Source organism: Polyodon spathula, chromosome 8 (assembly GCF_017654505.1).
Source record: "Polyodon spathula isolate WHYD16114869_AA chromosome 8, ASM1765450v1, whole genome shotgun sequence".
Taxonomy (NCBI): Eukaryota; Metazoa; Chordata; class Actinopteri; order Acipenseriformes; family Polyodontidae; genus Polyodon; species Polyodon spathula.
The window spans coordinates 31,181,915-31,195,820 of NC_054541.1; the positions used below are offsets into that span (position 1 = coordinate 31,181,915).

Here is a 13,906-nt window from a genome sequence, read left to right on the forward strand (position 1 = left end):
TACAGTTACTAGTGTGTAATCTTTAAAATAATAACTGTTTACTGTGCCATAATATATAACTTAAAATTAAACCTACAACACCCTAATTTTTGTAGCAGAATTGAGATCCAAAAAAATATCCTGTAGGAACTTAATTTAAAAACAGAGCCTTCCTGATACTTTTGTTAAACCTGACCTGATCATTTTTTAGTTAATACCGTTGCAGTAGAAACGTGCCACAGGCATTGAGAACAATCCTTAGCAATCAGAATTATCCATCATAATGGCTGAAAATAATGCAAATAATATTTTTTTTAATGCAAAGAAAAGTAGCATTAAAGCGCAATCCCATAACACTTTACATAATGCCAAAGAGCAAAAAGGGGATAAAAGCTTTGAATTCAAAAGTATAAATTGAGTTATAAATTCCGAACTAGTGAAAGTGCATTGGGAATTCTTAAATGCATAGGGTTTGAAAAATGAGTATGATGTATTTCATTTGCTCTGCAAACTGGGTATTGTTGATGACTGTTAATATGTACAACTAAAAATGTTTCAAGGACAGAGTGAGACCTTAAAGTGGAAGGTGAGCAGTAAGTTGGCAATGGTAAGCTTTGCAACAGAACATTACATGCACATTTTCAGGTTGTTATGGAGATTGGTTAGTTTGGTTAGTTTGGGAGCCCATGCTTTTATGCATTACAGGAGAGGCTTGTTTTTATACTTACCCACTGGTATGCTACCTAGCTCTGTGTGAATTCAAGCAACAAGGAAACAAAAAGCAACACACCAATCAAATCACATCCACTAAGAAAAAAGTGAGTAACTAAGGCGACACGTAACTTGAACCATAAGAGGAATAGATGCTGCAGTAAGTGAATCAACTCTTCATCTCAGTCGTTCAGTAACATGTGGATCAAATATAATTATTACCAGAATACTAGAAAAAAAAACAAACACCTGAAATAAAATGACCACCTAATCATTAAATCTGTAAACAACTGACTAAATCAAACAGCGCTTAGGTTTGATCAAAGATTCTTCTTACAAAGACATTACCCTTATGTTAAAACTGCTGCACATTCTGAAGGGGACTTTAGCAATCTACTTTTGTGGCTGAATGTGGATGTGTGTCTGTCCTTCATTAGGAAGTACCTGTGATGAACCTTGAATTGTACACCATTCAGTGTTATGCTTAAACAGACAATTTTTTTAGTCAGTATATTAATATAGTGTGATCTACCTTGTCCTAATAGTTTTGCATTGCATAGGAAATGCAATTGTGTAGCATGTGCACTTCATAGGTTTGCAAACATAAGCATAAATTTACAGACAATTTCAGAAGAATTAATAAAACATTAATAGATTGGTCTTGGTTTAAGATAAAGGGTTACAACATGTTATAATTGACCAAACAGTCCATATTTATAGCACTATTGTTTTTTTGACACAAACACAGCATCTATTCAAAAGATTGCACCGAGCAAAGCAAACATTAAACTAGTCAACCATGCAATGAAACGTGCATTCCCCCAAAGATTTCATACTGCGGAAAACTACCTTGCAATGCGTTACCCAGCAAAGCGTCCAGTTCAGGGTTAAACTCTGCCTTCTCCTTTAGCATGTGAAACAGGAGCTGGTTCTGAGTAGCACTGTTTATCTCCGTTTGCTTTAGTCGGCCTTCCATAACCTTAATCTGAGATTCCTTCTGGGCTGCTTGAAGACCCTGTGAGGAAGGGTTAAAAAAAAAAAGTGAAGTATGGTGAAGATTTCAGCCAGCCTTTACAAAGGATGCAATTTCAATTTTCCAATGCTATTTTTCTGAATAGCATTAGAGATCATACTAAATGTTGTGCAATTAATATAGTAGGATTTTCTTATAGGGTTCACTTTTTTTTATCCTCCTGTGGTGGAGTGTCCTGACAGCGATGTATATATATATATATATAATATATAATATTATATATATATATATATATATATATATAATATATAATATATATATTGCATTGTTATTATTAGTAGTACTATGACTTAAAATATAAAATATATGACAGTGAAAAGCCAATATTATTTCTATTATTATGTATTGTTTGGCGGGACGTGCGAGACGCTGTCCGCCAGGTTATTTTTATGCATGGTTTGAATTTTAGAATTACCTCCTGGAAATGCGTGACTGATCAGCTACTGAGTATGTAATTAGCTGACAGTCACGCATCCTTATTTAACCTGTGCAAAATGTGACCAAGGGATAATAAGATCATTGTTAGCCAGTTCGTCCCTCAGTCACCAATATGAAAGCCTTCACTTTTTCCTGTTGGTGGAAGGGGTTCAGAGTGGAGAACGAGTGTGGAAAGGAATTAATAAAGTAAAAACATAAAAATAACAATTGCTAAACGTCCTGGTTAATAAAAGTGCTGTTATCGTTTATTGTTTGTTTGGCCAATGTGCCTTTTTGTTTAAAAACATGTTTTGTTTTGTTTAAATCTTTTGTTTATTATTTAATAAAGAGCTGACTTTTACTGGTGTTTTGGTTTCTGTTTCTGGTCTGACGTCACCCTACAGCCATCACTATCACACCTACTTATTAACATCACAATACAAGTGTATGTCAGACACTATTTAGATCATTAAAATAGACCCCACTTTCGTCTAATTTTAGAAATACATTTCTTTGTAGCAAATCATACCTCCCAGACCTGTTTTAAATCAAATGCTGTTACAGCAAGATTTGCAGTATATTGCAATTCATTAAACAAAAAAAAAACTTTAACAGTGTTGTACTGCATTATAAAAATAATGATACCTTGTTAATAGCCATTGAAAGGAAGTGATCAAGGAGATAGCGCGCCTCTGTCAGAGTGCAGGAACTGATCACTGCTGTAACATCGACCGTGTCTCCTTCATCCTGCAAAAAACAAAACAAAACAAACAAACCAACAAAACAGTATTAGCTATCTAGTAAATCCAGACACACACACAAAAAGCACTGTGTACAGTCAAATAAAGGGAAACTCCCATTGTGGAAAAACAATATTAGCTGCACGCAAAATGCATATATAGGAGAGTACATTCATAGAAGAATGTACAAAGTCAACGTGATGAGTTAAAATGAAATCCCACTTAATAAATAGGGTGCTTTGAGAGTTATCCAGATAAGTCAAACAAGACACCCGTTTGCAAACATACACTTTCGTCATTATCGTTCAGATCCGACTCGACAATTCATAGCCAGGTTGTGAGAAGGTGAGTAAACTGGACAGAGATTCCCTGATTTCCTGGCTAAGCTCAATTAGAATGCATCTTGGAAACATGTCACAGTAACGAAATTACCACAGCTCTTTGCTGGTAGGTACTGCGACTCAAATGATAAAGGCCTCCATTACCCTGGTATGACACGCAGATTTACTGGGGATAGTCAGTATTGTCCAAGCCTAGCAACATTTTACAGAAACGATTAAATTAAACTTTGACGAAAGACACTGACAATGAAACAATTGTTCAATTTCTTTGTAGTAGATTCAGTATTTAAAGTTACGGATCAAGTAGTGATTTATTTATGTATTTATTTTAATGACGAAACACATGCACCCTCCTGGGTTTTCTAATCAGTATTCAGGTATGGTTAGCTTACCTTTGCCTCCTCCATCTGCATTATGTTGGCTTGGCAGTCTGAAATGCTGTCATTGATGTAATCTATATTTGCAGTCAGTGATTCCATCTCTTCATTTACAGAGAGTACTGCTTTATCTGCCTCAACACCCTCTGTAGCAATCTTATCTCTCTTCTTCGAAATCTTTTCCCTTCTTTTGGTTAGCTCTTCACGTTTCTGGGAGGCAAATTCAAAACATAAAATAGCATTATTTTTGTATTTAAATATATACACAATGTAATAAATGCTGTAAAATCATATAAAAAATATAAAACAACAATTGCATTGAACAAGCAACATTCTACCCAGATGTGGTTACAAATATAACATGTTTATATAATGACAGAGAGACAGAGAAAGTGAGAGAGCGAGAGAGACAGTGAGAGAGAGACAGCGAGATAAAGAATATGTTAAAGTGTTTTCACCTTCAGGAGTAACTCAGTTCTAGTTCCAGCCATAGATATATGTATCATTGGCTAGAGCAGCCAAAGTATCTCTATAACAGTCTGCTCCATGGTTGGGAATTAAATGTGATATCTGCTACTCAAGAGTAGCACTTTGATTATCTGTACACACCCGTTTTTACAAAACACCCACTGGTTCCAATTAGTTTTGATAACAGAGGCATTTTAGACGGATTTGATTCTGAGGTAATCATACCGTTAAGAGGCGGTTCATGTCTGCTTCCATGTTAGCAATAGTCATTCTCTGCATGATGATATCGGTCATCCTGCGCTCCAGAGACTGCCATTTCATCCTCGCTGCCTTTGAGGAGTAAACACTTACAAATTTCCTTTGATACGTCTTCCTGCAATTCAGAAAGACTCAGTTTAGCCTATCTTCTGTTTTTGGTGTTTTAAGGTAAGCAACCATTACAGGACCTTTTCAGCCTAGAAATCAACTGACAATTGATCATTTCAATTGTTTTATTCTTCTCGGGGCATTTTTCTAGGGGGAAAAACATATTTTACAATTCATATGAGAGTGCACAACAAAACTTATTAACCGTACTGTCTAAAATATTTTAAAGACTACTGAGCATTCATCATTGTAGGGTCATGATATAAGTTAACTGCCCTAAAGCCTGATTAAAAGTGGCATATGCTTTTTCATTTTAAATTCTGCATCTACTTCAAAAAGGAATCTGTCATTTTTCTTTGCATTTTATAATGACCAATTTCTTCTCCAGCTGTGAGTGGTGTGGAGTGAAGCAGAAGCTTGTTGGCTCACAATGCTTTTTCCAGGCCAGGCCGCTACACAGACTAAACCACTACGGTGCAAGTCTCAGCTTTCTTTGCTACCCCAACTCGCCAACAACATGAGGAAAAAGGTGCTCTGGTCTTGAAATGACATCGCTTGTTTTGATTTGTATATACATGCAGGCCAGTAATTTAAACCTGAATCCCTCTGGGCATCAAACATCCACTGGGCATCACCAAACCAATCTAACATGTCACTCCAGCGCCTTAGATCATTGACAACTCTGTCTCAGTTTAAACGTTAATCAGAAATGCCTTACCTGGTTCCATTAGATGGCGCTGTCAGCCCTGACGCTTGCATCCTGCCTGCAGGAACCCGCATTGTGTTTGAAGCAGGATCCTGAACAGGCTCGGGCAGGCTCAGTTTCCGATTCACTTTTCCAGACACAGGTCTCGCTTGTCGACGTAGGGCTGTCACCTTTGAAAATTAATTCAAATTGTATTTTAAACATCTTCATATGCCTTTTATGTAAACCATACTGAGCTTAGGAAAAAAAAAAAAAAAACTTCTCACCTCTTCTGTTTTCCTGCGGAGAATTAACTCTTGCTGACGCTTCTGAGCCTCCAGGAGCCGTAGCTGATGCTGTAAAAAAAGTTTTTTTCAAATCATTACCTCTAATCAACTAAGATGCAGGTGTTTGTGTGTGTGTGTGTGTGTGAGGTGGGGTGGGGGGCTGTGAAGGTTAATGTCTTTTTTGTGCCCTCACAAGACAGCCATTCTAAAAATGTTCTATGAGTATTTACTGTTTTCTACCTCAAACTATTTATGGCAATCTTTTGAGCTCTGGTATATATAATCATAGTGGATGTGTAACCAGATAACCAAATAAACCAAATAAAGCTCCATTATTACTTCTTGCTTTCGCTGGTCCTTCTTCAGTGAGGCTATCTCACGATTTCTTCTTGATTCTACCATCCTGTTTTTTTCTTGCTCTTCTCTCATTTGTTTCATTAGACGGACCTTTTAAAAAAATCAAAATAAAAAAAAAATACTGTTATTAATATTTCTGCAGGTATCGCCATCATTTAAACAAAGTTAATTCTGTAAAGCAAGTTGTATTTGAGGTTTATACCTTTGTTTTCTTCATTTCTGACACATCCTGCTGCAACTTCTTCAGCTGCTTCTCATACTGAGATTGATTCTTCAATAGCCGGGCATGTTCCTTCTGGGCCGAGTGCAACTTTTGCATTTCTTTGTTCATGCTACTTAGTTTTTTCTCATATTCAACCTTAATTTTGTTTGCTTTTTCTTCAGAGTATGTCTCCATTGAACCTGCAGAACAGTTTGATTAACGTTTTTCCATAAACTACGCATTGCTCAGCTGCCAATAGCAATATATTCTGTACTAATATTAAATCTGAAAATAGCACCCATATGTCCTGATACATTTTAAAATACCGCATTCCTTCGAACTTAAGACATACTTTTTAAACCATTGTTTCTTCTCAAAAATGGCCTGCATCTTAAATTTGAATATAGTGATGCGCGTATTAAAATCGCCAACAAAAGATGTGACTGCCAGAGTACACAAACAGGAACGTGACCGAAAAGACGAACAAAAACGTTTCTGCCTGTTTTCGAATCATCCATAATACAGGCATCCATTTTCAAAGAGGCGGGAGTCACTGTCTGGGAAATGTCAAGTAATAAAAGAGGACTCCTCCAACTCGGAGGATTCGTTTTTGTTACAGGCATGTTCATTTACCAATGTACAATATGCTTTACCAATACGCCTCCTTGATGAGTTTGTAGCTTTTCTTGGCAAAAAAATTTAGTATTCCTTTGTATAAATGGCTCTTATATGCATAACTGAGGTTGTATCTTTGTAAATGCATCTTTATTTGATGTTTTAATTTGGGCTGACTTAAATTCAAAGGAATACGGCACATACACTGTATTACATAACTCATAATGTTATAGATTAACGTACCCATATTCTGAAGAACACGATCCCTCTCTAGTTGGGTGTCCAGGATTTTGCTCTGAAGCATCATCAGTTTCTGTTCATACTGCTGTTTTAGGGTATGAAGCCGTCGTTGGCTGTTTTCCAGTTCATCAATTAGCTTCTGCTTAATAGCAATCTCACATGTGATATTCGCCAGATCTGTCTGAAAGTTGGCTGTTGGAAGAGTTATAACTTCATATATACAGTTTCAACAACATCATTACTGTAATAGTATAGCATTTACTCAATAACGACACATATACTTTACATGCCATGGACAGTGAAAGCACACTACACTAACACAGATGACCTGTAGCTAATGAAGTGGTTAAGACACAGCTACACACTTTCATTACTATACAACAGCAGAGTAAGTTGTAATCACACTTTCATTACTATACAACAGCAGAGTAAGTTGTAATCACACTTTCATTACTATACAACAGCAGAGTAAGTTGTAATCACATTTTCATTACTATACAACAGCAGAGTAAGTTGTAATCACACTTTCATTACTATACAACAGCAGAGTAAGTTGTAATGCCATTTGCATTTAAAAAAATAAATACATACATACATTAATAAACATTAAAGCAAGGGGAAGGGGGTTCTAATATTTCCACTTTCTTAGCACACTATAAAATCTTGTTCGTTTATTTGGTGTATTGCAGAACCTCAATTATTCGGTATTTTAAACTCTTGCCCCGCAGAGACACTGTAGAATGTAAACTTCTGCACTCACTGAATATAGTTGTAAGCTGTGAACATCCTGTTGCAGTGTAATGCACAGCACGGTGGTATTTACAGTGTACATACTAAAGTAAAGTGAATACCTTTCTCATCCAGTTCAGAGTCGGAGTCGTCCGAACTTTCTTCCACATCCATGTCGTCCTCATCCTCATCATCCTCTTCATCTTCATGGTCACTGGCTTCTTGTCCTTCCTGGATACATGACAATTACATACGCAGATGTAGGCTTGACTTGTGCATGAGGAGAACTTGCATACTTCATAATTCAAGATAGTCAAGCTCAGGTTTGAAACCTCCCTGCAACTCTGGCCCTTTTTAAAACCCTGACCGAATATGTAACAAAGCAATACACTTTGTTTCCACACCATGTGTTATTTTAAACCACAGGGGCATTTCCAGATTTTCTGTTTTGTTTTCTTGACGACAGGGGTTTCACTGGGTACTAGCTAGTCTGGTTTATCAAAACAAAGCCATTATTTGGCAAAATCAACCCCCTTTGAAGACCCTTTAATAATGAAACCTACCATTTCTGCTTCTTCTGATGCTTCCTTTTCACCCCTTTTGTCTTGCTCATTGTCAGGACACTCCTCTTTAATAACACTGAAAAACAAACAAGCTAATTCAGCTACCATATAAACTGTTACAACTAGATGATGCGCTACAGTTTACAAACGATTCCAAAAAAGGCTAAGATGCAGTACTATCATTTACTAGCTATTACATTGTTTTTTGTGTTTGTTTAAACAGAATGGCCTTAAAAGATTAACACTGTAAAGCACACTTATCACTTAGACATTTTGCAACCCCTTTACATTAAATATACAATTGCAGATAGATCTTTATCATTAAACAATAGTGATTTACTATGAAAGGATTTAAAATATTCAAAATATGTACAGTAATAAAAATAAAATACATTAGATCTGAATATATAAAGTAAGTCTCTCTGGTCTGTAGCAAATAATTACAGAAACCACATAAACAAAATATAGAATGCATGATTAATTTAGCTCTAAAAATAGTGTTAGTACAGTAGATGATTGTGGTTACTGTATAAGTGCATGATCGGTTTACAGTTTAATGCAAGTGATACACTAAAAGCTACTACTACATTTAAAAACAATGCAAGGGTAGCTACCAAGTCACATTTTTAATACCCACTTACATAAAAAATGTACTGTACAATGCATTTTGCATACATATTTAGCAGAGGTAAACATGATGTGTGCTACTGTAATGCACAAAATATTTAAACAATGAAACCTGTAACACACAAACCAGTTTGGAATGGTTTTACAAAGGAAGGTATTATTGAAACTGGAATATGTTAAAAGGAAAGGAATTTCAATTTTATTAGATTATTACAGTCTTTAGTAAATTTTAAATCCCTGACCGGTCAGTGTTTTGGGGAAGAAAGAAATGTTACTCATGTAAACTTTTAACATGGCTAATTTGTACAGGAAATACAACTGTAAGTAACAAATACAGTGCTACCCCATTATAATGCGGTTGTTGGGGTTCGTAATTAGGAGTTAGTTTTGACCAATAATGAATATTGGTATTTTTGATCAAATTGATTTACACTGCCCACAAGCCAAATTAACATTGTAACGTACGGGGGAAAATGAAGGAAGGAGACACGCACGATTTGCAGGTAATCGAATCCACGGCTTTATTGGAACGATTGTTCCTCTTTGGAGTCGATCTCATCAAGAAAGCATCTTACTTTTTCTTAGTCTTTTAGCCATCCACAATCTAGATTTTGCAACAGTTGTATCTTTTGAAACTGCTGCTTGAGTTTCGTCTTTTCTTACTCTGTCCACCACATCAAGTTTCATTTTAACAGAGAAAGATTTTTGTTTTTTGCTATCTGTCATGCTTCGTACTGTATATCTGGAACATTCACTCAACGTTTGTGAGTCAAATTGCACTGTGGGGGAAATGGGAGCCATGACCTTACCGTTCTATAACCGATTCCGCACTATAACAGGTTGTGCTGTAATGCGGGGTAGTACTGTGTACATGCTGAAGAGCTGGCATCGGAGAATTGATGCTGTTCTAACTAGAATTCAGCATTTCTAGGCAATAAGACACAGGAGAATGGAGGAAGATGAAGGTCTCAAGCATAATATTTCCATCCCTACATGAAAAGTTCTTATGCTTAACAATCTACTGGTACATCCCCTTTTCTGGACCAGATCAGTAGCAATGTACTTTACATTTATTGCCAATATAACTGGATATTGTTTTATACCACATCAATTTTCAAATCCTTTGTGTGAATAGCTCTATCACTTGGTTAGTTCAAATTTTCATCCGTTTGTACTACAAAACAGTGTTTTTTAAATTAAATAGAAAAGAAAATATTATTATTATTATTATTATTATTATTATAATATTATTAATACAAGAAAGTTGCTAGTGGGATTTCCTCCATGTGTGGAAACTACCTGTTAAAATTAAACCTGCATTAGAAAAGCTGGAAGAGATTTATCCAACCTTTCTTCTTCTTCTTCTTCTTGTCTGCTTTCCTCAAGCTGCTGAAGCCTTCAATGTGAGAGCAGTGCAGTAAAGGAAGGCACGCAGGGCAAAACCCAGAGAGCACACAAAGCAACAAGAATGCAGAAAACAACACATCAGCGTTGGGACTTAGGAACAACGACTCTGTCATGCTAAACTGCTTGAAGGTTTATGAACCAATAATATAAATTCACTACTTATTAATAGCAAAAACACAACAAATGAATAATGCCATTTCCTCAGGCCTGTAACATCTAACATTAACACTAGTTTGGAAATGGTGGCCTTTTACAGTACGGTTTACTATGGAATTTAACTGAAGCATGCTTCTTTAGGAAGACTAAGGCTATGTCCACATTACATAATCGATCTCAAGAACCATAAATTAATACATTATAATTAGGGGCTTCTGTTGTTTGTTTTTATTCATTTTATTTTCAGTGCTTATTTCGTTTTTTTTTTTTTTTTCTGGGCTTTCGCTTTTTATTTACTGTATCATTGTTTTCGGTAACTTTCCAAAATTCTTTAGCTTTTTTTCTGTCACAATATGTATTAACTCGACAGTAATTGCACGCTACATGCACCTTCTTTACTTTGCTGTCTTCCACAATGAAATCCTTATGGTCACGGACATATTCTTTTGCAATTTCTGTGTGTTTAGACATTTCTTTACATTTCGACACAATTTGCAATTCTGTTTTAGGTTTCACGAGCGTGTAAACAGTCTCTATGGAACTGTAATAGCTTTCAATCTTGCGAGAAAGAATATTCCCCCACTCCAGTAATTGTAATCTAGTTTTAAATATTGCACACGTGTTACAATCCTCCAATAGAAATGCAGGAATTTGCTGACACTTAGTAGTTGGGGTGGGTTTAAAGTATACAGAAGGGACTGCCATTGTTTGTTTGTTTGTTTGTTTTTTTTTGTTTTTTTTGGAGGTTACTGTATTTTATTTATTAATTTCACAGCGAAAGGGGTCAAATCAACAAATTGAGTAACCATTTCCAGTGTTTATTGGTTACTCACCGATTTCATTTTTTGTAATCAGAGGTGTTTTATCGTTTTTTACCGGTTAAAACTGAAAATCAGAAGCCTTAGTTACAATTAATCCAGCTCAAAAGCTCCCACAGTGAAGTACCATTTCCCGTTTAGTCACAAGTTAAATAACAAGTAGCTGGGTTCCGAAAAATACTTTTTACACTTATAACTTTAAAGTCTGTTTCAAAGCTTTTTTCAAAAAGTCATCTAGTGCACTGATAGTGTAGATTATTGCCCACATTGTCAAACAGGTAACACAGCAAGAATGATCCATGATGTGGTACGGAACAGAAAAGCCAGAGCACTTTTTTATTTTATTTTAGAGGACAGATCTCAAACCCCAGTGCACTAGAGCAGACATTTTGAAAAAAGCTTTGAAACAGACTTTAAAGTTGTAAGTGTAAAATGTTGTCATGGTGTTATCAATGAAAATAAAAATTACAGGTAAGTTATTTAAACAGTTGTAGCAAAATGTGGGGAAGTATATCACTAAATTTTACAGAATCCCACCACTTAATCTTTAATGCATACAAAAATGATTCAAATAATTTTGTTAATGTTCCTAGCTGCACAATGGACAGTGGGGCTTAATATGACAGTACCCACCATGACAATGGAAGACATAGCATGAATGTTACGGCTTTGTTCCTTAAAAACACAAGGTGTCAGCCATGGAGAAGGCAGTAATGGTCTCGTCCTAGGCGGGCTTTGTATGGGCTCTTTGATCATGCCACAAATATGAATTTTATGCTACAAAGTATGCTTCTTTGGGTTTGTAGTATGATTAAATTGTATACAGCGAAGCTGTATCGACAGTGCTTCTTAACTCCTTCAGGCTCCTTTTCTATTTGCAATGTCCATGCACCAAACATATCAAAAACCATTTTGGGATATTGGAGGTCACACAAAAAATTTGCTTCACTATTACACCATCCACACTTTTAACAAACCGCACTACCTGATGCGATCTAACTTAGAACCTAACTAGTACAGTTTAAATGTATTTTAACATTTTATTCTACATGATTCCTAGGTTTATAAAACTCCCATCAAAAGTAATATGTTACTCATAAACCTTCAAAAGCATTTTGCATGATAACATGGCACACAGAATAAACACCATACTTCCACAACCAACACGAGAACAATCACTAAACTGTACAATCCCTGTAAATACTTGTTCTTTCAATTTGTGTCCAATTCCCAGCCAATGTGGCAATTTTCCACATCACATACCCTTTAAATGTGCATAAAACCCATTCCCAAGACTCACTTCATACCCTACAGTATATCTACCAACAATAATGACTAGCACACTATATTACACTGTATGCACCTTGACTTTCGATTTCCGTTTTCAAAAAGCAGTCATACTTACATAACGTTCAGATTAAACAAGCAAAGTCTTACCTTTTCTTTTTCTTTTTCTCAATCTTCTTGAGTTTTAGCAAGTCCTTCTTTGCCAGTTCAATGATTTCTGTGGCTTCTTTCTCTGGCTCCATCACAGACGTGGAAAATGAAGCTGGCCCACCAAAAAAAGGAGATCTTGAGGAGGCTCTTGAAAGATTTTTTCGAAGCTGCTCGTTCACAGCCTCGCTTTCTAATAACTTAGCCCTAAAAAAACAAAGCCTGCATTTAAATCTTCAGCACTGATGAAATGCCAAGGGTGCAGGAGTGAAGCAGGCATGCTAATTATATCTCATTTTTATTGTGAATAATACTTTTTTTTTTCTTCTAATTGAATAGTTTGCAAGTAACAACATTAAAATAAAGGATGTGTGGCTCTCTGGTATGACAGAAACGCTTCACCATCCCACTTTATTCTGATACCATCCTATTGTACCAGATGTTACAGAGGTTCCCTCAATTTTGCCAAATTACATTTCTCAAGCTACTGTACAGAAGACAGCTTGTGAAACAAAGGGCGAGCAAATATGTATTCTTTTACTGTGTATATAGTCAAATCTGGTAACTAGGACCACTCAAGGGACTGACAGGCAGGTGGTTTAACATGTGAAGGTGCACTGGGAGTCACCAGTGAAGCCAGGTGATCCTTATAATAAGTTTGACTGTATCCATTGTTACATTGCTCCATGCTTATTTTTCCCATGTTTGCTGTCAGCCAAGTTTTGGTACAGAAATGCATTGCAGTCTCCCTTTACCCCAATAAATCTTTGTACCATGCAAAACACACCTGCGTCATTGTTGTACTGAGAAAATATTTTGTTATCGCTAATGTGCATTTTTTGTAGTTAAATGATTTTTTTAATAATTCTTGTTATAGTGCTATCCTCACTACAAGCCGATTTGGTACCTGTGAAGTACCAACTCAATATATTGAGGGAGAAAGGAACTAATATATATATATATATATATATATATATATATATATATATATATATATATATATATATATATATATATATATATATATATTATACACACACACACACACACTTATGTATTTACCATGCTTCACCATGGACAGTTTACTACACTTTAGTATAGTGATTTATGACAGATGTGCTTTAGACTGCTTTCATAATGCATTTTTCACTCTACTTTGCAATGCTTTAACATGGTTTTGTGCACACAGTTTTAAACATGTGGATTTACCTGAGGTCTTCTATTTCTTTGATGTAATTTTTTATCATGTTGCCTATTTCTTCATTTCCATCACCTGAAAAATTAAAAATCAAGCTATCATCAGCAAAAACAAAGATTTTTGCAAATGACCACTGGAGACATCTTGCTGTCCCAC

At 35.7% G+C, this 13,906-nt stretch overlaps 1 protein-coding gene across 13 annotated transcripts in view; it reads right to left on the reverse strand.

The window, feature by feature from the left end:
- Nucleotides 1-13,906, reverse strand: part of LOC121319764 (kinesin-like protein KIF21A) — a 52,650-nt gene that overhangs the window by 17,166 nt on the left and 21,578 nt on the right. For 6 of the 13 annotated variants that reach the window (XM_041257556.1, XM_041257554.1, XM_041257555.1 and 3 more), the window contains 15 exons: nucleotides 13,762-13,825; nucleotides 12,556-12,759; nucleotides 10,086-10,133; nucleotides 8,111-8,186; nucleotides 7,670-7,778; nucleotides 6,822-7,010; nucleotides 5,964-6,163; nucleotides 5,744-5,851; nucleotides 5,405-5,473; nucleotides 5,151-5,308; nucleotides 4,292-4,439; nucleotides 3,614-3,808; nucleotides 2,786-2,887; nucleotides 1,540-1,705; nucleotides 708-728 (listed from right to left, as the gene is read on the reverse strand). In XM_041257556.1, the coding sequence (XP_041113490.1) occupies nucleotides 708-728; nucleotides 1,540-1,705; nucleotides 2,786-2,887; nucleotides 3,614-3,808; nucleotides 4,292-4,439; nucleotides 5,151-5,308; nucleotides 5,405-5,473; nucleotides 5,744-5,851; nucleotides 5,964-6,163; nucleotides 6,822-7,010; nucleotides 7,670-7,778; nucleotides 8,111-8,186; nucleotides 10,086-10,133; nucleotides 12,556-12,759; nucleotides 13,762-13,825 (1,857 nt within the window). The remainder of the gene's footprint in view (nucleotides 1-707; nucleotides 729-1,539; nucleotides 1,706-2,785; nucleotides 2,888-3,613; nucleotides 3,809-4,291; nucleotides 4,440-5,150; nucleotides 5,309-5,404; nucleotides 5,474-5,743; nucleotides 5,852-5,963; nucleotides 6,164-6,821; nucleotides 7,011-7,669; nucleotides 7,779-8,110; nucleotides 8,187-10,085; nucleotides 10,134-12,555; nucleotides 12,760-13,761; nucleotides 13,826-13,906) is intronic. The other 7 variants (XM_041257561.1, XM_041257560.1, XM_041257565.1 and 4 more) reach the window with 3 other exon arrangements.